Genomic DNA, 25,949 nt, shown 5'->3' with positions numbered 1-25,949 from the left:
GGGCAGGCAGCTGACTAAGCTAGAGGAAGATTAAAGTGGAGAAGAATTGAATTAGGTTTTCTTTCATTAAAAGGATATGCACAATTAGAGCTCCCTTTTAATATTTTTTTTTTCCTAAAGCAGCCAGATCTCTGCTACAACAATTGTACTTTGATTTTTTCCAAGCTTTAATGCTGGTCTCAGAGCATCCACTGCCATTGCTTTAACTTCTGCCAGTCAGTACTACTGTGAAAACAGTGGGCGTAAATTTAGCGGGCCAAATATTTCCTTGTCTGCTATTCAGTCTGTAACTTGAATACTGACACCTACGCAACCTGTGTTTCTTTGTCCCTGAGGAGAAAAGTGTTTATTATATTAGATGAGAGCAGTAGCTCTATTGGTCTATAGAATCTGCACCCTAGTGTGAAAAAAAAAGCTAAATATCCAAGAATACATCTTGTTGGTAAATTCTTTTATCTTGGGACCTCCAATGTAAGTACTGAGGTTTTATAGTGATGTTTCCAAATCCAGTATTACCAGTTACACCTGCACTTTAGGAGAGCCACTGCACAGTGTGCGTGGTATCTCACATCCTTTTGCATCCGGTGGGCTCTCTGCAGACCCCAGGACGGACTCTGCAGAGATCAGCATGATGCACTTCCCTGCCAACATAAGCCGTGTATCTACGTGATACTTGGCATGTTGATTTGGGCAGGTACAGCAGTTCAACATGGCATGGGACATTGCTTTTGCTGCGTAAGCGTGTATCCACCCAGTAAATCCTCATCTGTTGTACTGGAGCAGAGCTCATGTAAGGAGGCAGCAGGGCTGGTCTGCTGCTGACAGGTCACTCCGTGCAGTGGGTTTGCTCTCCTCCAGTCTTTCCCAGTGCCCTGAAGACTCTTGGGAAATAATTTTCCTCACAAATCGTTACACTTTTTAACTGTTAAGGGTCAGAAACCAGCACTAAAGTTACTGTGGTTTTCCCCGGTTGCTTATGACTCTTCATGATTTTGATCCACTGGTTAAAGCAGAAAAACCAACAGAGCAAAGGGGAAGGAACTAGAGTCTTGACGTGAAAAACTGAGAATAAAACTTTTATTATGCTTTTTCTTTGTTTTGGAAAAAAAAAAAAAACCCTTTCTCTGGCATTTTTAAAAAAATGGAAAAAAATATTTATAATGACTGATTTTTCTGAAGATACGACTGAAAGCACAATCATTTGGATTGTTTTCAAACAACTATATTGTATTAATTTGTGTAAATAAATTTTACTTTTCCCAGCCCCCGTTACTAGCAGTAAGAACATTGACACTTTTCTGTTTTGGCAGCTGAAACAGCATGTGTGAAGTACTCGTTGCTGCAGTGTGGTGATGTTAAAAATTCTCCTGAGAATACACTGCACATTTTGTCAGCAATCCACCAGACTGTTGCTTACTGCAAGTCTCAAATTCAGGATACTCGTAGTTCAGTCAGTGCAAAGGAAACCATTAATGTGGAAACCATTGCCCTGAAAGCAAGTTGATCCGGATGTCTGATGCTGGTTTTCAGCTGCTGTCCATAGGGTACAGGTCTCTAATTTCATTTCTTGGATGCATCATTTTGAAATAACATTTCTGTTACAAGAGTGATTGACTTTCTGAAGGAAGAAAAGGAATAAATTGATTTGCAAATCTATTTCTGAGTTGCTAAATCAATGTGGTTTTCAAAAGGACCTAATTAAATCCAATGCCATAAGTGTGGGTTTGCAGATGATAAGAGAGGTCTAACAGGGATCCTGTGGGATAGTAGTCAGAATTAAAATGTCTGAAACATTAAAAAAAATAGAGTAAAACTAATATTTTGTGGTCACTCTTTGTACTTGTATAATTTGTTCTTACATGCACATTTATGTTAATAGTAGGAGTGTGTGTGTGTATTTGGTAGTTTTTATTCAGCTGTATGTATGAGGTCAAAGCAAAATCAGTGTTTTGTTTTACAGGGGTTTCAGTATTTACGCAGTAAGAGAAAGTCTATATTTCAAAGAGCTTTAAAATAAAGAGGCTGGAATGGGCAAGGGCCACAATCCATAAGGGAAAGGTAATTGTCCTGGTTCTGGCCAGGATAGAGTTAATATTTACCTGAGCTGGGTGGAGAACTGAAGCTGGTAGCCCCTATGGCTGGGATAGTTAACTAATTAGCTAACAGCTGGGGTTAATTTACCCAAATTAGCCAAAGGGCTATTCCATCCCATCTGACATCATGCTCAGTATATAAGTGAGGAGGGTGCTGAAGGGAGGTCCTCCTAGTTGGAAGAGACTGGATGTAGAGATCTGTTGTGAGCTATTATACTGTATTTGTGTTCCATCACTCTCTTGTTTTCTTCTGTCATTACTGTTAAATTTACTTTTTGTTCAAATCTCAACCCGCGTGTTTCGTTTTTTTTTTTTTTTCCTGGTTTTCTTTTGTTTGTCAAATCTCCTCCTATTCTCTCGGAGAGTCGGGGGAGTGAGAGAGAGACTGCGTAGTCTGGTCCCCGTTGGGGCTGAACTACGACAGTAATGTTCCTCAGGAGTCTGTCATTGGTCTCATCATCATCTCTATCATGGAAGGACCCGGATTATAAAATAAGGTATATTTAAACTTCGAATGTGGAAGTATGGAGCGGAAGATGACATTGAGAAGAGGCAGCTGCAGGATGCTTTGTACATGTAAGAGAACAAATTCCACACTGCTGCAGATTGGGAACAATTGAATAAGGAGCTTTCTTGCAGGAGGGAGTTTGGGGTAAAGTGAATGTTATCCTGGGATTTAAACAGAATATTATAAAACATGAAATAGTCTTTCTGCTGAAAGTTAGCCTCAGCTAACTCAGTCTGGTGAGGTCCCCGATGACTGGAAGAGGGGGAACATAACCCCCATTTTTAAAAAGGGGAACAAGGAGGACACGGGCAAGTACAGGTCGGTCAGCCTCACCTCTGTGCCTGGCAAGGTCATGGAGCAGATTCTCCTGGAAACCATGCTAAGGCACATGGAGAGCAAGGAGGTGGTTGGTGACAGCCAACATGGCTTCACCAAGGGCACATCGTGCCTGACCAATTTGGTGGCCTTCTATGACGGGGTGACAGCATCGGTGGACAAGGGACGAGCAATAGATATCATCTACCTGGACTTGTGCAAAGCTTTTGACACTGTCCCGCACGACATCCTTCTCTGTAAACTAGAGAGACATGGGTCTGATGGATGGACCACTCAGTGGATAAGGAGTTGGCTGGATGGCCGCACTCAGAGAGTGGTGGTCAACGGCTCGATGTCCAGGTGGAGACCGGTCACGAGTGGTGTCCCTCAGGGGTCCGTGTTGGGCCCGGCCCTGTTCAACATCTTTGTCAGCGACATGGACAGTGGGATAGAGTGCACCCTCAGCAAGTTCGCCGATGACACCAAGTTGTGTGGTGCCGTCGACACGCTGGAAGGGAGGGATGCCATCCAGAGGGACCTTGACAGGCTGGAGAGGTGGACCCGTGCCAACGTCATGAAGTTCAACCAGGCCAAGTGCAAGGTCCTGCACCTGGGTCATGGCAATCCCAGGCACAAATACAGGCTGGGTGGGGAATGGATTGAGAGCAGCCCTGAGGAGAAGGACTTGGGAGTGCTGGTGGATGAGAAGCTTAACATGAGCAGGCAATGCGCCCTTGCGGCCCAGAAGGCCAACCGCATCCTGGGCTGCATCAAGAGGAGCGTGGCCAGCAGGTGGAGGGAGATGATTCTCCCCCTCTACTCTGCCCTGGTGAGACCCCACCTGGAGTACTGTGTCCAGTTCTGGAGCCCCCAGCACAAGAAGGACATGGACCAGTTGGAGAAGGTCCAGAGGAGGGCCACGAAGATGATAAAAGGGCTGGAGCACCTCTCTTATGAGGACAGGCTGAGAGTTGGGGCTGTTCAGCCTGGAGAAGAGGAGGCTCCGGGGAGACCTGATAGCGGTCTTCCAGTACCTCAAGGGGGCCTACAGGAAAGATGGGGAAAGGCTGTTTAGTAGGGCCTGTTGCGATAGGACGAGAGGTAATGGTTTTAAAGTAGAGGGGGGTAGATTTAGGTTAGAAATTAGGAAAAAAATTTTTACGATGCGGGTTATAGAACACTGGAACAGGTTGCCCAGAAAGGTGGTGGAGGCCCCATCTCTGGAAGTGTTCAAGGCCAGGCTGGATGAGGCTCTGAGCAACCTGACCTAGTCAGGGATGTCCCTGCTCCTTGCAGGGGGGTTGGACTAGATGACCTTTGAAGGTCCCTTCCAACCCTAACCATTCTATGATTCTATGATTCTATGATTCAGCTGTGTCCAGCTTCAGGCACCTAGCTACAGTGAAAATGATGAAAAATTGGACAGTGCACAAATGAGAGCAACAAAAATGATCAGAGGTCTGAAAAAGATGTTCATGAAGAAAAGTTGAAAGTACTGAGGTTGTTTAGTCTAGAGAAGTTTGAAAGGGGAGTTTTTTAAGCCTTCAAGTACATAAAGAGCCATAGTAAATATGAAGGAAACAGTCTGTTCTCTGTGGGGGGTCAGGGAAAGACATGCTAGTCTGAAACTGTAGGAAGAAAAAGTCAGATTTAGGTACAGGGGAAAAAAAACATCTTCAGGTACTAAAAATAAATTAGTGGAATAGATTGCCTGTGGACTTTGTGGACTGTCCAACTCTGAAGACACATAGGAATGGATTAATTGTTCCCTCAGGTTATGGAAAGCAAAGCTGAAAAATGAAAGGTTTTTCTTAACTAGGTGAAAATGAGCTATTGCTGGATTGTGGATTCATTGTTTTTGTAAGAGCTATTCTGGACTGATGTTCCCCTGTTTTTCCATTTTACATGAACCCACCTCAGCAGGCAGACACTTATCATCTCTAAATTAACATATCAGGTATTTGGTGCTAAGTTCTCTAGATAGACGTGTGCCAACAATTAGCAAAGTCAGAATGAAAGGAGTTTCCTACTGACTACACTTGGTTCACCTCCTTGTTACTGGACAGAGGCTCCCAGCAACTTTTTGTAGTACAGATGTGGGGACTTTTGCCATTTTCTCAGTTGGACTGGCTTGAATTTCTCCCCTGCTCTTGAGTGGACAACATGGACATCTCTTGCAGAATAGTGACGGATCACCACGGATTTGAGTTATAGTGGTTCCTTCTCTTCTTTCTCCAGGGAGAGCAAGGCCTAGACGGGTTCCCTGGAAAGCCAGGTGTGGAGGGGAAACAGGTACGTGGCAAATATTCAACGACTGGGGGCTTTTCTTTGGCATGAGTGGAAGTTTGGCTCTAAAACGGAGACTATCCTGGGTGGCTTCTGAGTCATGGCAGGACCCTACTGCATCAGCAGTTTTTGTACTCCTTATTCTAAGGATCTTTGTTGGCGCAGTTTTGGTTTTTTTTTTTTGTTTGGTTTTAGAATTAAATTGTAATGCAATATACACTTAAAGGAAATGCCAATCTTTAAATCATGATAGGACAGATGTTTGTCTTATTTTCATTAAAGACATAAGGAAACACATATAAAAATTCAGTTGTTTAAGCCTGATTTTTATAAACCATTTTTTTTCCTTCCCTCAGCATGAAAGGGGGAGAACTGGATTTAATAAATTTGGTTTGTTTTAAATAAGAAAGACGTGGAACTATTTGCATTTTTATGACAAGATGAAACCAGAAAAAGACCAGTACATTTCTGCTGATTAGACAGATAATGCTTTGTCTAAAACTGCTATCTGTAGATCCCACGAGACTGTTTTCATTACTCAGGATATGATACCTAATGAGAGGAATCCTTTACATCCAAGGATGTTCTGGTCTAAATAGCAAAGGATGGAGTAAGAAGCAGAGACTAAAAAGTGATTTGCCAAAAGCCGTGCAGCTAATCATTGCCAACCTTGAGCCTGAAACCTCCAGGCTGCTGTGTCTGCATCCTATTCACTAGCCCGTGCAGTTTCCCTCTCTGGAAGGGATCATATGGAGGCACTTATTTGCATTTGCAGAGATGGAGGAACTGCACATCAAATCCTCAGGATAGCTCATCTTCAGGTGGTTGATCCTGCTCACACAGACTGCTGAAGTCTGACCTGAACATGCTTTACAAGCACAGCACCCACGTGCTGCCCACATGCCTTGCTCTCACTCTTTTAGCAGCTGGAGTTTCAACTTTATTTTGTTGGGAAGTATTTTTCTTTCTATTTCAGACATGTCTTTTGTATTTAGATGGCAAGGTACAGTCTCATTAGTAGTCTTTATATTTGCTAAATCTACATTTTCCACTCTGTGAGATGATAGAGATTGCTGCACTCTTATTTTTTTCTTCTTCTCCACGGGGCATTTGACAGTTAATCATCACTTTCTCTCTGCTCTATTCCTCAGCCACAGTGTACCCTATACTGAGAAGTATTTGTCTAGTTAGTGTTTATCACTATCTTACAAGATGGAAATATTTTCCGGTGCTAGATGCAGCACTGGAATCACAATGAACTGTGTTCACTATGCCCGTTACCTTGTTTGCAGGACTGGTTTATACTTGCAGCAAATGTGGATGAAGTGAGAAATTGCAGAGGGATGTGAAGGTGGATGCTGATTGTTTACTGCTTCTAAGGAATAATTTCTCCAAATGACAACCTATTAGAGAATTTAGGATTTTCTGAAGGGTTTTTTTTTCCTTTTTCATGTCTAGACACCTAGCAGTGGGCAAATCTTCATGCAATCCTTCTGAACCAGCTGAAATTGTATTGCTGTTGTCCTGGCTGCTGTGGTATCTCCATCCTTATTCCCCTTCCTCTCTATGCAGCAGAGACAAAGCAGCCTCCTATGTTGTATTAACTCCTGCCCCAGCGCAATGGGACATAACCATTTGTGCTGCCGATAATAAAACCTGCAGCCTTGTTTCTCCTGTACGTTAGCAGGAATTGCAATTGATGACCTGCAGTATGTAAAACAAAGATTTTTATTTCCATTTTACCTGTTTATAGGGCCCTGCTGGCAGCCCAGGTCCTCCAGGTGCCGGTGGGACCAAAGGAGAAAAGGTGAGCTGGGATGGGATGCACGGGAGAGGTTTGGACACAGATTTATTAATTCTTCCTTGGGCTCCCAGTGCTGGAAATATCAGGGCTGTTGGCCTAATGTTTATCTCATTTGTATATAAATGAAGCTTATATGCATTTAAATGTTTCACTTTTCTGGCGTTGCTTCAGTGTGAAATGGGTGTAAGTTATGGTGTCTGGTTGAACCCTCATAGTGGGAGTAGGAGATAAGAGAGTAGTTTGGCTCAGTAAATCTTCCTCACCTAAGAAAGATGAGTAGAAATGTCAATGTTTGTGTAGATGCCCATTTTCTCACCTAGGAGATGTAGAACTGACTCAGTGCCAATCAAAAAAGCCCAACCCTCCTGTCTGCAAAATAATTATTCACTGCTCTCAGCAGCAATTTTACCTCATTATTTTACAGAGTTGTTAGAGTTTCCAGGGCAGCCTTATGCTTCCCTCTGTGCTAGAGGTGAATGTTGTGGTTTTGGTATTTCCTACATAGTTCTTGGGCCTGAGTGGAAAGGCATGTCCAGTTCTGCATTTTCTTTCTCCTCCAGATAAGGCAGTGAGCCTTATGCAAGAATGCAGTTATCAGAAGCAAATCTCTCTATTTCCTATTACTTTCCCACTCAGATTCAACAGCTATAGGTGAGGTTTCAGAAGCACTTCCAAGCAGGGCACATCCACTGAGGTGATGAGGAACAAGATCTTTGTGCTCCAGTGTGTGTGCAGTAGAGAGCAGTCTTGAGTTCGTAACACTTCAACCTTATCTCTGAAGTGACTGCATTTGACACTTCCAGAAGATGTTCAGCTTCTTGCTCCATTACTTTCCGTGCAGCTTATGTGTGTCTCTTCAGTCCGTCTGCCATAGTATGGACTCTCTTTAGAACAAATAATAAATAGTAATTAAACTTGCCTTAATAGCATGAAAGATATGTTGGGTCATTCAGAGACCTACATAAGTAATGAATAAATAGACTGTGAAAGCAAGCTATATGATAATTTTTGCAACATTCTGTACCTAGAGTAAAAAAGAGACCTTCTGGAGACTTAGTCTTAAGGCATAAGAAATAGTGGACACAGCTGGAAAAAAAAAATGTGCTGGAACAAATCGATAGCCTAGATGGCAATAAATAATGTAAAGAGGGTGTAGCACCTCAGTGTCCTGCAAACACTGCTAGTGTGATTCTGCTCTATAAAATGTTTTCAGAAAAATGGCACCGTTTCTCACTTTTTAAGTTTTTCTTTTTGCAAAGATTTTTTGCTCATTAACAAACAAAAGCATTTTGGCCCCTAAATGTCCATCCTGCAGACTCTGTTAAGGATCAGTCAGGTTTATTTGTGTGGTATGTGTACACCAATTATAAGATTTTTGATGCTCAAATTTAATGTTATGAACCTAGTACATCATTCATTTTAAGTTACTAAATGTCATTAAAATCAATTTATAACATCACAGTAACACAGAACACAACCAGTTCCTGAATGTATTAATCTGCAGGGTAGGGAAAATGGAGTTAATTGAGATTGCATGTTCATATCTGTTAATTATGAGCTGATATTGAAAATAAGAATGTACAACAGCAGTTGGAAAACATGCTCGAGGGTTTGATTTTGTTTTGTATTATGTTATGTATTGTGCTATGTTGTGTTCTGTGTTATGTTACGTTTTTTCATGTTTTTCGTGTTTCCCTGCAGGGTGAACCAGGACTTCCAGGATTGCCTGGCTCTTCAGTAAGAATTTTTTTTAGCTTTCTCAAGCATTGTAGGCATTATTGCATGAGAAGCTGGAGGTGGGAGGTCTTTACAAATGAGAGATGTTCTTAAATGTTTAAAAAAAAAAAAAGTGAAGTTTAAGGCAGTGAAGATTTTTGAGGAAGACAAGTGATGGATTCCAACAAGGATATTCACTGACACAGTTTTGTGGTGTGAAGATCAGGACTTGAAAAGGCAATAAAAGCATTGCCTCAGGTGCATCCGAGAGAGCAATACTGTGGGAGGACTGTGTGGTTTCCAGGACAGCTGTTGAGTTGTTGACTTGTGGTCTTTGAAACGTAGAATCTGTGAAAGTCATAAGAGCAAATTGAAGTTAAGAGTTGAGTTGAATTACTGAGTGTGTGTACCATGGGCTGGAAATGAGATTGAGATGAGAGAAGAAAAGGCAATTTCTGATAAGGGGGGGGATGTTTTTTCCTTGGCCTATATCAGAAAAAGTCCTGGTGGAATATGAGACAACTAGGACCTGATGTGCTGAAATCAGGAAAGCAGTGATAAAAAAAAAAAAATGAGAAAATAGGAGAGGGGGGTTGGTCTTTCCTGTGGCATTAGATTTGCATGCCTTTGTACATCCCTGTGCCTTCAGCAATGCCTTCAGTGACCCCAGAGGCGGCACTAGCAGGGACGTAAGAATGAATGTCCGGAGGTTAGTATTGTCTGTGTGAAGAGGTCATATGCAAGTGAGTGGAGAATGAAGATTTACTGCAAAGGATGCAGAGGAGAGGTCTAGAACTGAATTCTGCAGGGCTGGTAACAACCCAGTTGGGGAGTATCCCTTTTGCTATCCGAAAAAAACCCAGGATTTAAACTTGGAAACAGCACTATTGGACTACTGGTGGAAAGCATTAAAAGGCCACTGATATCACAACATTTACTGTCACACTGTGCCAAAGAACATCTGGGTGCTAAAGACAAGAATGAGAAGCTCCTTGGAAATCATGAGGAAGGCAGGAGGCAATTTCCTTACCTAGAATGTGATAGAAAGCAAAGCAGGAGGAAAGTGAGACCTCTGGAAAAAAACCTGTTTGGGTAAGAGCCTTTGACTATCCTGCTTAATGTGGAATTAATTATGTGACAGTAGTTGCCAAGAGACCTTGAAATATATTTATAAAATCTCAAAATGAGCCTAAAGTTCCAGGAGGTGGGTGGAGAACAGGCTGAGAAAACTGACAGCTGTCAGTCACAGCCATGCTGGTTTGCATCGTGGAGCCGAAGGAAGGTCTGAATCGTGCACCATCTCCAAAGCCAGCTGGCTGTTTTTATGATGCCTTCCCCATTCAGTATGACTTTGTAATTTAAAATAAGACAAGAGCCAGGGAATTTATTAACTTATTTGTATCAATGGGATAATGAATTCAGTTCTCACTGTTCAGACAGCCACATAAATTACGTCGTAGGTAACTGAGTGAGCAAACCTCATGTCAGTCTGAGCGGTTTAAATACAAAGTGTCCTCCAGCCTGCGGCAGGAATTGAGGAGCTGTTAACATTCATCTTGAGGGAATGGCAAGGCGAGAAAATTACACTGTGGGAGACCACGGTATCCCTGGCACCTTCTGCGTTGTCTTTCCTCTTTTTCTCCTTTATGACTCTGCATTTTTATTGCAGGTACCTACTGAAGGCCTGAAAGGAAAGCAAGTAAGAGAGATTCTATATCTATTCTTCCTTTGCAAGGGTGCTTTTATGTAGTTCAACTACATGTTAGATTAGATTTTGCTTTAAAATAATGCTTCAAAATTAAGGTGAGTAGAAGCATTGCCAGGACGTCAAGAAATAAGTTTTCCTATTTACAGTGGAGAAAATTAACAGGAAAGGAAAGAGGGCGATGTTGTCTTCAGGTGCAGTGGGTCTAACGTAAATGAGAAGGATAAATTAGAGAGAGTCAGCTGCGCAATTCTTTAAGTCTAGGGATTTGTTAACTCTGAGTTTTTCTCTGAACATGGGCACTCAAGTAGGGAAAAGTTGCTTCAGTCTATTAGTCTTACATATAAATAAAACATATTTAATTTTTTATTTTGTGTTGGTAGGTGTGCAATTTGTTATTTAATCCTGTTGTTTAGTATAATGATATGCATAATCTAAATGATACTTTAAAGTCCTTCACAGCTGGCTCAGGAGAAAGGCCTGTGGAAGCTGTTTTTGCAAGAATTACTTTTCTCCACCACTGAACTCCAACTCACAGTGTTTTACTAGAATATCCAGGATAGCCCGGTGTCTTCGGTAGAGTTACTAACTTTGAAAAAACAAAGAGCTAGTTATGGACAAATGCCTGCTGAGCGTGGGTGGATCAGTCTGTGTTCAGTCTAATGAGCACTGATAATTCAAGTAGATGAAGGATTAAGGAGAAAACCAGCTGTTCTCTGCACTGGTTCTTCAGGACCTATGAGGAAAGGGATGGTATAGGATCTGCACTGGTGGCCAACATGAATAATGTGCCCATGTAATTTTTCATACAGATACTTTAACACTTTTTTTAAAAAAAAAAACATTTCTGTAGGGAGAGCCTGGGCCACGAGGACCACAAGGCCAACCTGGACTTCCTGGACCTCCAGTAAGTTGTTTCTCTCACCGTTTGCAGTTCCCAGAAACTGAAACTCAGGCTAGTGTAAGGTACACATGCAAAATCTTATACATTATTCAGGCACTAAGATCTTAAACAGCGCCCACAGCCTCCTGTTTTCTTCAATGCTGAGAGAAGGTCTCCTGCTGCAGATAGCCACTCTGAACATATGGAGGTGGCACCCAGGACACCATCAGTTATTGCACAGAGCCAGACTTTGCCTCAAGGCTGTTGTCATGCAGAAACTGATTGTTTTTCTTTTTCTGATGTCCTGAAGAGCTGTATGGGCATTCAGCACATTTCAGAGAGGCACTCACTGGTAACTGGTAAGCTATCATGTAATGAAGGCCAGGGAATGGTTGCTGTAAAAGAGGTTGGCTTCATGCCACAGGGTCCTGGCAAAAATATTTTTGTGGATGAAAAATAAGAGTTGGGTACTGTGTTTGTGTTTCAACACAGTTTTTGCAACAATTTAGACATGCCAGCATTCTTACTTTTGACTTAGTTGTAGCTTATTCTAGTTGTATTTTATAACCCAACTCTGCAGGATATCTCAGTTCAGACTGTCACTGCTGCCTCATTTGCAAATACTCTGTACTTTCTTACTTCTGAATTGTTTGTTGCGTTTCATCGTTGATTGGATTTTGTAAAATTGATGGCATTTTCAAGATGCATTACTTAGGTAAATCTGGTTTTAATTATGAAGTTTAAATATAGTTTTGTGCTCTGTATTTAATCAGGGCATTGTCACTTTTCTCTATCCTGTTTTCTTATTCTTTTCTGCTCACAGGACAACATAATTATCAGGTAAGAGTTGTCTAGGTAGCCATGCAGTAACAGTTGCACAAAAAAGCTAGGAAGTGGTTATACAGTTCATTAGTTTTTCTTACTCATTTAACTTCCTAAAACTTTTCACTTTTAAAGGGAGAGGCTGGTCTGGAAGGCAAACCTGGAGTTCCTGGTTTACCAGGTCAACGGGTGAGTTCCTGTTTTTATTTAATGTAAATCTCAAAAGGCTGGGCACGACTTTGCTCAATAAGGTTTAACTCACTTTACATACACTTTTCTACTTATTTAAGGACCCTGGATGCTCAGACCCTTTCCTCTGTTCCCTCTGTATGGTCCAACAACTTTCAGTACCTCTTGGAGTCCACAGATTGTACGCAATCCCCTGTGGGAGCCTGGGAAAATTTCTTTCTTGTCATTTGCTCTCCTGTCTTTGTGTCTGCTCCTTACTGCCAAAAGCATATTTGATATGACTCTGAACATGTAAAGCCACTAATAAAATATGGACAAGTTGAAAGTTCAGGGAAATGCTGTTGTCCTGGAAGTCAAATAAATGCGAAGACTTGCAATACTTAAAGCTTTCTTTTCTGTTTGGTCTGTACTCAAATAGAAGCTCCCACATAATGGAGGCAGACGTTCTCCACCAGGAGCTTAGATAGTTTCCTCCTGTTAAAAAAAAAAAAAAAAAAAAAGATTTTCTCTGACTCAGAGTTATGTCTTGAAATATTCAAGTACTGACAAAAAGAAAATTTCATAGTGAGCCTGATGACATTACATGAATGCTCTGAACCTGCCTTTCTTGCTTCAGCCCATTCGTGTGAAGAACACCTCACTAGACAACAGATAAGCGTGGAAGTGAGATACATGTTTAACCTTTGTGGAGACAGTCAATTCAGCCTCAGTGCTGCTGTCTGGCTGTCTGATGGGTTACTTTTTAAAGTAGTCACAGAGACTTGATCATAGGTTAATCCATAGAGGAGATCATGGGGGTTGCCTGCAATGGTTTGCACTTGAGTCAGCACCAGTGCGGGTAAAGAGTTGGTGTGAAGGAGCCACTTGTAAGCATGGGAGCCTTATGGGCAAAGGACATAAAGGGAGGAAGTATATTCCTTGGTAGGTGGTTTTCTACAGACTTTCCATTGAATTACATGACATTAAATTGAACTGTAAGCTTGGCTTTTTAGGAATCTTCTTCTTGAGAAGATGGGACATGCAGTCTCATGTTAATGCCGCAGTGGAAAATGGCATTTACTTGTTTTCTTGTATTTTTTCCAGTCTTTAGAAAATATCACCTTATCACTTTAGCAAATAACTGTGCTGTGCTTTACTTATGGGATGACAAGTTCTGAATTGTCCTGTTTTTAAAGCCTGCTGTGAAACATTGCTTCTTGAATAAGATTAGTAGAACATATTAGCTGGGTAAAGGACAGTGATCTGTCAGGATCTGCAACAGGACACAAAATGCTTCTGCTAATGATCATTTTATTAGAGATGTCATTTGATCCATACTGTCTTTGAATGTTTCCCTAGGGTTTGTTATGTCTAGCTAGTTAGACTTCTCCTAAGGGTCTTTATTAGTCACCAGACATCTTAGGTGGATAGATTTTTTTTTTTTTTAATTGAAGATCATTATTCAAGGACTAAATACATGAGATGAATCAAAGCCCTGGGCTTGGTGGATCTATATGGATAATGTACATGTGGGAGAGACAACAGATTAGCAGATGCTACTGATTCACCATTAGTACAGTTCTTGACAAACCACAAATATAAATCCAGGCATTGATTACCGTGTCACATGAATTTGGCTGCAGAAATAATTTCTCTAGACAGACTTAGAACTTAAAATGCCAAGAGCAGAAATCTCCTCAAATATCTATTTTGTTGCTCAGAGAGGTGGTGGATGCCCCATCCCTGGAAACGTTCAAGGCCAGGTTGGATGAGGTTCTGAGCAACCTGATCTGGTTGGAGATGTCCCTGCTCCTTGCAGTAGGGTTGGACTAGATGGCCTTTGAAGGTCCCTTCCAACCCTAACTGTTCTATGATTCTATGATTCACGTCTCTTCACCTTTTCACCCTCTGTAAATAGGGGTAGGAGCGTAAGGCTACACAAGTATGTGAGCAAACCAAACAGCCAAAGCAGCAGTGTGGGCATGGGTTTGTTTATCACAGAGCGTGTTCCCCAGCACACCTTTGGGTCATGCCAGGCAGTTGTCTCCCACAAAGGAGTGTGACTGTATCTTCTGGGAGGCTGGTTGACAAAGGCCATCTTCTTTGCGATAGAGTTTTGTAAGAGAGGAGAGTTTAGTTGCATGAGAACAAGCTCCTGTGCTCTTTGCACATGGAGTCCTGGTCCTTTGTATTTAGCATAGACATAACTTTTTCACTGTGGCAAGGACAGAAAAATCAGACATAGCTAGAGGCAGATTTGGGACTACTTTTCTGTATTGTTAGCAGACCTGTGCAGAAGAGATGAAAATCACTAACCATCTGCTCGGCTGGTCCCTCTGCTCTTTTATGCGGGGGTGGCTTGCAGTCCAGACATGATGCTACGCCAACTTAGACCTACTGAAAATTCGGTTCCTGAGGTACTTTATAACTATTCTGCACTAATATCTTGTAGCATAAAGGACAGATTACAATGCAGGATTGACTTCAGGACCCTCTCAAGCAGCATGCTGCAAAGGTGTGATTCACCCTCAGTTTTGCTTGATGTTTCTCAGGCAAGGTGTAAACAAAGTCAGCACAGAGCCCCTGTCCTGACACACGGATGTGGATACAAACATTTGTTGGAGTCCTTAGAAGCCTGCAGTACTTTAGTTGGCTGTAATGCAACTACCACAAACTACTAATGGACTAAAGATGTGTTTGGAACCGTTTCATAGAGGAATTCATGTCTCATAATACAGTCCACTGGAAGTGAAGGATCCTGAGCTGTGCAAGGACAGAGGTGATGTTGGCTTGTGTTAGAAATACGATGCAGGAACCACCTACACAGTGTGTAGATTTCATAGAAGATTACATGTTGTGCCAAATACCCTAGTGACAGTTTGGCTGACAGGAATGGCGTTATACATTTTGGGAAGATTTCCACGAAAAGAGGAAGTATTATATTCTTTTAGCCTGAAGTTACTGTTCCTGTTATTGCTGAAAAAAATGAAAGAATATATGGGACATTTGTATGTCACTATTTGTATTATAGTAAAGAAAGTGTCAGGTTAATTTCTTAAGATGGCTACTGCAAGCTTAATCTTTCATTTAAATGCATTTGTTGTACTTGCATAAAAATTTTTTTCATCACCTTTACTTAGACTGCACATTTCTTGGAGCAGTTGCAGAGTCTTCTGCTAATGTGTGGTACAATGTATGGCTGAATAACCAAGTGGGGTGAAGAAGCCCTGTCATCAGGGCTTCTGATGACCCAAGGCAGCTTTTGGCTTTGGTATTAACAGATTGCTTAAGACTGTGTTAGAGATTGCTTAACAACAAGAACTGGTCTTAGTATTGGGACCAGTTCTGCTTAATATCTTTGTCAATGATCTGAATGAGAGGATCGAGTGCACCCTCAGTAAGTTTGCAGGCAACACCAGGTTGGTTGGGATTGTTGATCTGCTGGAGAGTAGAAAGGATCTACAGAGGGATCTGGACAAGCTGGATTGATGGGCTGAGACCAATTGTACAACGATCATCATCCTTCTGTGCTTGGCACTGGTGAGGCCACACCTCAAATACTGTGTTCAGTTTTGTGCCCTTCACAACAAGAAAGACATTGAGGTGCTGGAGCACGTCCAAAGAAGAGCACTGAAACTGGTGAAGGGTCAAAAGAACAAGTCCTGTGAGAAGCAGCTGAGGGAACTGGAGTTATTTAGTCTGGAGAAATTAGACTGAGGGGAGACCTTATCCCTCTCTACAACTACCTTAGAGGAGGTTGTCGTGATATGAGTTTTGGTCTCTTCTCCCAAGTATCAAGTGATAGGATGAGGGGAAATGGCCTCAACTTGCACCAAGGAAGGTTTTGATTGGATGTTAGGAAAAAATTATTCACTGAAAGGGTTATCAAGCATTGGAACAGACTGTCCAGGGAAGTGGTGGAGTCACCATCTCTGGAGGTATTTAAAAGATGTATAGATGTGACGCTTCGGGACACGGTTTAGCAATAGGCTTGGTAGTGTTAGTTTAACAGTTGGACTCAATTATCTGAAAAGTCTTTTCCCACCTAAATGATTCTATGATTCCATTCTGTGTCTCTTACCTTTTGAGGGCTTGTCACCAAACCAGTCTTGCTATCTGCAAGCACTGAGAACTTTAGATAGAGCCTAGCCATACCTAGCAAGGAGTTTAAAGCACCACCATGCTACTCTCAGGCAAACTTTCCAGAAGTTGTGGACAAGAGAACAGCTGTTCTCAAAAGCATAAAGGTGGCTAGTGAGTCACAGAAAGTGTGCTCGAAGGCTGCGATTTGCTGCTGTGCAGGAGAATTGGGACTGACAGAGCAGGGAACAGACTGAAGAAAAAGCAGTTCTCTGTTAGCCTGCTTTTGTTGCAGGTCTTGAAGTGCTTTACTGGCACGGAAAAAAAAATGCTTAGTGTCCTCAGTACCTCTACTGAACTGCTAATCTGACAATTCACATCCATTCTTTGATCCTGTCTAGGGGCAGGAGATAACAATTCCAACCTGAACCAGGCAACTGGCTTATGTTCATTTGTTAGCCAGCTGCTTCCAAGTGCCTGGCACCTGACATCTATATTTTGACAACAATACCCTCCTATCAAGAGCTCACAGTGGGAAGAAAGAAGCTTTGCTGTTCTCATCTGTCCCGTAAGATCTTTGAGTGATGGACAATACTGTCTCTCTGATTTTACTACAATTGCCTGAAAAAGATGTAGAACTCTGAGAGTCTGGTATCATTTTAAGGTAATTTTCTGATTTTTTTTTTCCTTCTTCCTGTCCTCCTCTTTTTTCTGTGAAATTGGAGAGAATGGAAGTGCTTTGATTCTGCTCTTAAGTTTTTTGACACTTGATTTACTGAAATATTTGTTGGAAATAAACCTTTTTTTTTTTTTATTGATAGACATAAAAGATGCAGATGTATGGCTTGCATATCTTTGGGTAATCCAACCAAAATACAGGGTTCTGAAGCGTGCTCCAAATAAATCAGATTTCAAGAGATATTGAAATTTCTTGTCAATAATTTCTTATTGAAATGATGCAATTTTATTCTAGTGATTGAAATTTCAGAAGGAAACCAAAAGAAAACATCTATTTAGCCTATAGCAGTACTTTCCACCTAAGCATGAGGTAGCAGCTAGCTAGACCCATTTTGAGTTTGATATGCCATACTGCAGCCTAGTTTTCTTTATATAAAAAAAAATTCATAGTCAAAATTTTCCCATGCTTAAAGAACAATCAGCGTAAAGAATAACAACAAAAAATAGAGGAGCCTCATAGGATAGTAAGAATAGTCTTATTGGGGAAAAAACCAAAAGTACAAAAAATAGAAATATCCTTTTAAAATTGTAAGTTTTAATGAACGTCTTTCTCCATGATTAAGACTCCAATGTACATGAATCAGGCAGAGAAGTAATAATCCCCTTTTTTTCAAGTTACTTCATGCGCAAAATAATTTAGGTGAAGCACAGAGTGAGATTGAGTTGACTGTAGAAACAGAGATAACTTAGAAAAATTTAACTGCAAGACCCTTCTTTTTGGTGAGCTAATTGGCAAGTTTGGTGTCGCAGTCTGTCAGGTTGGAGGCAAGAGGAACAGGTGCAGCTCCAGGAGTGAGTTTCAAAGGAGTGTCTTCTGTATCTTTAATTCAGCTGTCATGTTTCAGCAGATTTTCCTGTTCATGTGTCCACATCCCCTCAATGTTTATCCCTGAAGTCAGAGCAGCACAAAAAGCTAAACAGACCTTTCTTGACCCTTTACAAGTAGATTACAAGGCTGTGAGTCTCAGTAAGTGCTACAAATTTGTTTTACAATAGAGCCTAAAGGGTCCTGTAAAACTAGGGACTACTGGGTTCAAGGCACACCCTCCACCCAGAAGGGATGTGTTAAGAGCACTTGCCTGTACAAGAAAGGTTTATCCCTGTTAGGTGTCACGGAGGAGATAAATTTATCAGATCCCTGGAGGGCTGCTGAGCTCATTGTGCATTTGATGCTGGGACAGAAATACATGTATTTGACTTTCCTCTTCTTCACCCATCTATTTCCTGTCTAACTGGGTTGTTGCATATGATGTTCCTGTTCTGGGAGCATGGATGCCCCTTGATTTCCACCACCTTAGACTCACAGGGTCCAAGGGAAGGAGATAGTGGATTGGTGTCTCCAGGGAGAGACGTGTAAATAATCCAGGAGAGAGACTAGAATACGTTTGGCCAGCAAATTAGGTAGACTTTTTGGAAGGATCCAGTCCTAAGGTGCAATCTCTCTCAACATCCAGAAGCCCTTATAACCCTTTGTTTTCCTTTGTTACAACAGCCCCTATGATCAGCTATTAGCTGGCCAACACTGATGGTATTTGCATCCTCAGTCTAGGAAGATGGTCTCACTTCATAATTTACTGTCATTATTTAATATATATGGAGTGTAAAAGGCTGGGAGCTCAAACATCGATTAACACTGCTGGATTTCTTCTGGCTTCTCTAGTAATGTAAAAGTAAAAGGACAGGACTCAAAAGGATGATCCTAATATCCTATCTGGCTTACAGAGGAAATACTTGGCAGTTACGCTAGCAGCCGTATTTGTTCACAATTAAGGATGCTTCCTATGGTATCAAATCAACCTCGTTCTTGGGGCCAAACCTCAATGAAGAGCATCCTATGAAAATATATGGCTATTCTGGCTATTGGACAGCAAGATGAGAAACAGTCATATCTTTCAAAATTTCTCCTCCAGCAGAGTGGAGCCAACGTTTTCCTTGGTTTACTGCCTTCTGTATGGTAGAGATCTTTCAGACTGATGGTTGTGTTCACTTGTATCTATAGGTGCTTGCAATGTTCAAATGACATTGCCTGCCCTGGCAAAGTTCAGCTGTGCAGAAATCACATTGTAAGCAAATGAACAAAAAGAAGGAAAGAAAGAATTGATGGTGTAGATTAAATCCACAGTGAAACTGTAATTGTCAGTGAGGTAAATATATCCATTCCCAATAAAACACACATTTTTAACTGACCTGTTGTTCAAAGGCAAATAACATATATTTCGTACAGTTGAAGGATACACATTCTTACACACTTAGCTGATTTTTACTGTAAGGAACAGAGCATGATTGCTGGTTTTCTCTGTCATATTATTAGGCGAGGTGACATTCCACCGAGCTTTGCTCTCCCAGGTATAATTTCTCCCAGCAAGTATTTCTGTACTTTACAGACAGGCGGTAATGTTATGAAGCAAATCTGTTGTAGTGTGGTTTTGGCTAACCTCTTAGTGGACAAAATGTCCCCGTCACAATGGGAAATTACATTCTCAGCCTCTCTGTCAGTATAATTATACGCTGCTTTAAGGGATTTCTCAGTGTTTTGAAAAGCAGCAAAGTTTCTCAGCATTATACCCAAGAAAAGGAGAGGCTCCTTTCATGTCTGTCATTGCTACTGCAGGTTAGCGTGCCCAGCCATCAGTACAGAAACAGAACAATCAATGTATACTTGTCACAGGAGGCAAAATATGTCCTTTCTCCATCTTCTCAGCTTTTGAGATGGGTGTGGGGAGAATGTGGCGCTGCTATAAGCTTCCCTAGGTTCCCCAAGTGATATTTTACAAGTGTGACCAAGTTTCCAAAAAGCAGCAGTTCAGCAGACTGTAAGTAGATAATGCCATTGAGCTACAAAGCTGCTAAAGCCACAGCCTTGTGGACCTCCAAGATAAGGTATGTGTGCTATTTACATCTCTTCACTTGCAAGGTTGCGTGGCTCACTGGGATTTTGTTGCCCTGAACACTAATTTATGTATCACTGTGGTATGTATCATTGTGGTTTTGTGTTCTGTACACAACAGGGTGTGTTCATGCTCTCCAGCTTTTCATATAGAATCATAAACTCGTAGAAGTTATAGAATCATAGAATCATACAATGGTTAGGGTTGGAAGGGACCTTTAAAGGCCATCTAGTCCAACCTTCCTGCAAGAAGCAGGGACCTCTCCAACCAGATCAGGTTGCTCAGAGTCCCGTCCAACCTGGCCTTGAATTTTTCCAGGGATGGGGCATCCACCACCTCTCTGGTGGATGGGACATCCACCACCAACCTGTGCCAGTGTTCCACCACCCTCAGGGTAAAAAATTTCTTCCTTATATCCAGTCTGAATCTACCTCCCTCTATTTTAAAACTGTTAGCACTCATCCTATCACAACAGGCCCTGCTAAAGAGTTTCTCCCCATCTTTCCTGTAGCCCCCTTTAGGTACTGGAAGGCCACTATAAGGTCTCCCCGGAGCCTTCTCTTCTCCAGGCTGAACAGCCCCAACTCTCTCAGCCTGGCCTCACAGGAGAGGTGCTCCAGCCCTCTGATCATCTTTGTGTCCCTCCTCTGGACCTTCTCCAACTGGTCCATGTCCTTCTCATGGTGGGGGCTCCAGAGCTGGATGCAGTACTGCAAGTGGGGTCTCGTGAGAGTGGAGTAGAGGCGCAGAATCACCTCCCTCGACCTGCTGGCCACGCTTCTTTTGATGCAGCCCAGGATGCGGTTGGCTTTCTGGGCTGCAAGCACACATTGCCCGCTCATGTTGAACTGGAGGTGGCCTGCAGTCATACTCATCTCCCATGTCTGGCCCCATACAGCACACTTTGTACTCTCTATTAATAAGCATATTTATTTATTTAAATGAGTATTTTAACAGTGTTGCTTTCATGGTCACCTCGGCAGCTGGCAAAATGAGCATCTTTAACTAGAAAACTTATGTTGATTCATGTGGTGACATGAATCCTTCAGGTTAAAAACAGGCTCTTTTTGCCTTTGACAAGCAAGAAAGTGATGGATTTTGAAAAAGTAGCAGGAGCACTCATGAATAGTGCATGTACTTGAGTACGTAATGCAGGTTTTTATTGATATTAGGGAAATGGGAAAAAGAAAGCTATTTCTTGGAAATTACTACAAACTTCTGATACCTCATAGTCACAGCTTTAATTTTCTTCTTAATTTCTTCTGTATGACAACTGTTTTTTTTTTGTTGTTATGAGAAAAATAAGGAAAAGATCAGATTCTGACACAGCAGCTAATGAAACTCAGTCAAAACTGGGGAAAAAATGGTGAAAACTCAGTTTATTTGTGATGGTTTTAGTTTTTTCACTCATTTCAGTCAGCAGGAATTATAGAAATTGTTTCTGGACATACATGATTTTCCCTTTATTTTGAAATATCTAATCTGTTTTTGCTTTCAGAGGAGTCAGTGAGCTCTGTCTCTTGGTGGTAATGCCAACCCGAGTTAGAAATGCCTCATGGATTCTTGTTTCCTGGCTTAGATACTGTGAATCTTTTATATTCATCCATGCGCCAGAGTTCTTAATTATTTTATTTCTTAATGCATGAAACAGTGCAAGGAACACTGCTTGGTTTTGTTGGGGAGGGGTGAAGGGCTAGACTGCAGCGAGGAAACTGCCTCTCAGCATGTGTCTATGCTTCGTACCTCCTCGGCTGCATGTCGACACTGTGACTTCTCTGATCCTCGGTAGCGAGCACCCAGGTGGGATTGCAGAGTTTTGGAGATGCCATGATGTGCACGAGACCAAACCTCATCTTTGGGGCTATTATCACAATCTGGGAGATGGAGACTTGCCAAAGACAACTGGAGTTTCACACACAAAGGGTGTCTGCTGCCTTGGTTTCTAGCTTTTGTGTTTTGTGTAGCCACATTGCAGTGATTTACCACTTTTGGGGTGGAAGACTTTGGAAAGTCAATAGCAGTCTTTGCCCTGATGTCTAATACTTGCTCCTCTGTTGAATACGCAGGGTAAAAAGGGAGAACCAGGATTCCCAGGAATCAACGGTCTGATCGGCCCTCAGGTAAGTGATGATTTCTTAGTATTCATATAATACGTGGAAAAACGTATTTTGTGGCAACAAGTGACTCGGAACTGCAATGCAGCATGCCATGACCTTGTTCTCTTCTCATCTGCACCGTCTCTGAAGTTCATGTTCCTCCATTAAGAGCCAAACTAATTTATCCTGTTGTGATTGAGAGAAGTCTGCCTGTCTGGCAGCCATTATTTTTACCTTCCACAGCTTTTTGGCATCTTTGCACAGGGGCGTAAGGAGGTGTTTCGTATGTGATTTCCCCATTGCTTGTGCACAGAGCGGTATTGTCGCAGACAGAAAGCAATGATTTCTGTTCTGGAATATTTAGGACAGTGTCTCAGCTAATTGTTGGCTGCATGAACTAGCAATTGCAGATGTACCTCCTGTGCTGCAGTCTTGAGGGAAGAAGCAGATTAAAAGGTATTTGCCATTCAGAAAGCACACTTCTTTGAGCACAAGACTGGTTTTGATACTCTCATTTCTACTTGTTATAGAGGGATAGGCGTTGGCTTATTGAGGAAGGTAGACAGGCACTTAAAACTAAATGTTTAATCTCCCCATGAGGAAGGATGTCTTAAGTTAATGACTCCTTAGCTCCTTTTTTTAAAAGCTTTTGGCAAGTTAGTGCTCCAAATTGCACCATCTGTAACATCGAAAGGGCAAAATAATGCTGTGTATGTTAAGAATCGTCGGAGAGGATTTGGCTCCGCCTTGGATCAACCCATTCTGCCCTGTATTAGAACAACACTGACACTTGCCACTGGCTTGGCTTCTTGCTAACTTTTGTAGCCAAATTCAGCTGACCGAGTCACTTTGTAGGGTCACCCCTGCAATAAGAAAAATATCTGTGGGAATGTCCTCAAGGAGGAAAGATGCAACCTCACTTCACGCTGACCACTCAGGATAAAGCTGAGCATTTAATTAATTCTCTTTTCAGTAATAAATGAACCAACTGGGTCTTTGGCTTTGGGATTTTGTTTCAATAATTGGTTGAGTTTTGGGCAGGAATGAAGAGCCTCCATTGCTACAGCTGTTGGTAATGTATTGTAACAAACAGCACACTGCTAGACAGCAGATGCAGATTTTTCCTTTATTTCCTCTGGCAAGCTGTGCCATGGTAATCAGGAAACACGATCTAGAAATGGTTTCGGTGGCAGACGTTCTGTAATGAGTTGCTCACATGTCTGTGGAGGATGTTGCAGAGGCAATCCAAGGGATTGCGACCCTGAGCAGAGGAGGGCCCTTGTGTCCAGCTGGGCACCTGACCTGTGAAACACCACTTGATACTGGTTTACATGTTTTTAAGACTTTTTCTTCTGGTACAGTATCTGGTTTGCAAGTATTTCATCAGCAGCCTTCAAGAGGAAAGAAGAAAGTATTTCTAATTGATTTAAAATATTTTGTTGCTTTTGTTTTGTTGGGGTTTTTTTTTTGTGTTTCTTTTAATTATATAAGATTAAAAGCTTCCCCCCCACCCCCCACCCTTCTGAACCAGTGGGAGAGGATTTTCCTTGCTTTTGGGGAAAAATTTTTCTCGATGCATTATTTATAAGATATCTGTCACTGACCATCCACTGTCACACTTGCTCAGCTCAAGTTCCCTGCAACTTTTGAAAAAAATGCATATGCAAGTGTTAGCGATTTTATAAATGTATCTGAGAAAATTGCTGACATGGCATAAAGTAATTTTCCTTTCCACACAAGCTAAATAAAGTTAGCAAATTTTATGTTAATTAAAACCGCATATAATGCTAGCCCCATCAAGGGATACTTAAACTGACTATTCCTCCAAGCTAACTGTAAGAATGGAAAAATATTCTTTCTATTCCTGCAGTGGCACTCGGTTCTGGACATATTACTGCAGATTTCCATATTTCTGTTTGGAGAAAGTGCTTACATTCACTTTGTGACAAAACTACTTTTCAGCTTAACAGCACTTTTTGTGGCATTAGATTTTTTTAAGCACTTTATCAGCATTTTTTTTTTTGCCTTAATCAGACTATGCCCCAAAAATACCCAAGAAGAAAAGCGGCTTCCTTATGCTGTGGTTACTTGGATATTCTTCCAAGTCATGTATGGAAGTCTGTGTCACCTGTTCGTGCTGTCTCCATGGTGTTGAGGGCCAACTGATCTAAGTTGGCCATACATAAACTAGATTAGGACACTAAAATAACCTTCCTTTCCTCTGCGATTTTAAATTTAAATATACCTTTGTTTTCTAACCTGATTCATCCCATTGATAGCTGTATGAGCAAAAGGAAGGAGTGGATATAGGAGCTGTAGAAGGCACATTGTTGCTAAAAGATGTTGAAAAGATAATCCGAAGTTATTGTTGGGCTTTGTCAAGAAAAATAGTTGCTGTTGTGCTCAGTCCAACTGAGAAGCCACGGAAGGATCAGGCATCTGTGCAAGGGAACAAACCCGGAGCAGGGTCAGCAGATCCAGTGATGAACGGCAGTTGAGATGATGTCGGTCTGACTCTCAAGGACCATTGACTGGCTGTGGTCACATCTGAGAATTAATTCAAGTGGCAAATCCTGAAACAGTATCTAGAATGCAATTTCTCAGCTAGCCTGGGGATGTTTTGTGACAATAGGGTAGCCTTAGTTTTGCCGCTGTCCTGGCACACACCAACTCAAACTAAAGTTTAATCAAAAAATAATTTTAAATGTTTTTTTTCCTTCTAAGTCAGCTGTGGTGAGGAACCAGTTCATGTGCTTATTTGCTCCATGTTGTCCAGTCAGCACCCCCAAAACTGAGCATTTATTTTCTAGTGACCTTCAGAAATGGTGCATCTTGCAATGTCATTAAGCCATGGAGTAGACACTCTGGGTCTTATTTCCCCTCTGGATGTGAATTATTTTCCTGCAGCAAGGACATAGACATCTGAACTTATAATGTGTTTATGCTGTTATTATTTATTTGTACTGTTCTAGTTTCCAGGAACCTTAATCATGGGCCAAACTTCTATTGCAGTAGGCTGTTCAAACACAGACTGAAAAATGAGCGTTTCTGTAAAGCGCTTTCAGTTGAAATAGATGGATGGGCACAAAGCACGGGAAATGAGGAGGCTGTGCATTTCTGCACAGAGATCTGTCACCCGAGATCTCAGTATACCTTGTCGGTCGCATTGTCTGTTGATAGGAAGAATTCAGAGAAGGGGCTGGAGGCAGTTGATGAGGTACCTTTGCAGATGCTTTTCTAGGCATGAGGAGGAAGGAGATCTGCGGTTAGGCAGCGTATGGTGAGTGAGCGAGCCATGGAGGCTGGGTTTGCAGGCTCAGCAGAGAGGGAAGCTGATGCCTCAGTCTTAACTGACGGCGCAGACACTCTGAGCTGTATCACTGAGTTACCAGGGCTGGGATTCAGCTCCAAATACAAGCACTTGCTGGGTGAAGAATGGGTGTGCAGGTGTCTGAGCTCCTACTGATGAAGATCCAGTTAATATCATCAATGGACCCTGAAGCTCTCCTAAAGCAGGTGCCTACAAATGGTCCACTGAGCCACTCGCTAGATTCCCCTAGCAAAACAAGTCAAAATTCTTTGAGTTTTAAATAAAAATGCCATACCTCACACTTGCAATATCTCTGGGCTGTTATTGAGCTTTGCCTTAGGCTAGATAACCTGGTGATATAACCAAGACCTGCAAGGAAGACCAGTACAAGCTGTACCTTTTATAGTCATGGCTGGCAGTGATTTAATTAGCATAGACTTGTCCATAGGGTGTGAGCTCAAGTGCAGCTTTTCTTAAATAATTCAGGAAATAAATTATATCCTCTGAAATACATGGTGTCCTTAACATCCTTTTTAT

The 25,949-nt window shown here is 41.8% G+C and overlaps 1 protein-coding gene across 1 annotated transcript in view; it reads left to right on the top strand.

Annotated features, from left to right (window-relative positions):
• COL22A1 (collagen type XXII alpha 1 chain) overlaps positions 1-25,949 on the top strand; it is a 201,505-nt gene that overhangs the window by 110,354 nt on the left and 65,202 nt on the right. The window contains exons 17-23 of the mRNA XM_086742654.1: positions 5,155-5,208; positions 6,956-7,009; positions 8,708-8,743; positions 10,392-10,421; positions 11,281-11,334; positions 12,268-12,321; positions 22,073-22,126. Of these exons, the coding sequence (XP_086598780.1) occupies positions 5,155-5,208; positions 6,956-7,009; positions 8,708-8,743; positions 10,392-10,421; positions 11,281-11,334; positions 12,268-12,321; positions 22,073-22,126 (336 nt within the window). The remainder of the gene's footprint in view (positions 1-5,154; positions 5,209-6,955; positions 7,010-8,707; positions 8,744-10,391; positions 10,422-11,280; positions 11,335-12,267; positions 12,322-22,072; positions 22,127-25,949) is intronic.

The sequence above is a fragment of the Chlamydotis macqueenii genome, chromosome 2, assembly GCF_036417535.1.
Source record: "Chlamydotis macqueenii isolate bChlMac1 chromosome 2, bChlMac1.mat, whole genome shotgun sequence".
Classification (NCBI taxonomy): Eukaryota; Metazoa; Chordata; class Aves; order Otidiformes; family Otididae; genus Chlamydotis; species Chlamydotis macqueenii.
The sequence above is the reverse complement of the archived record's forward strand: the minus strand, read 5'-3'. Positions and strand labels throughout refer to the sequence as shown.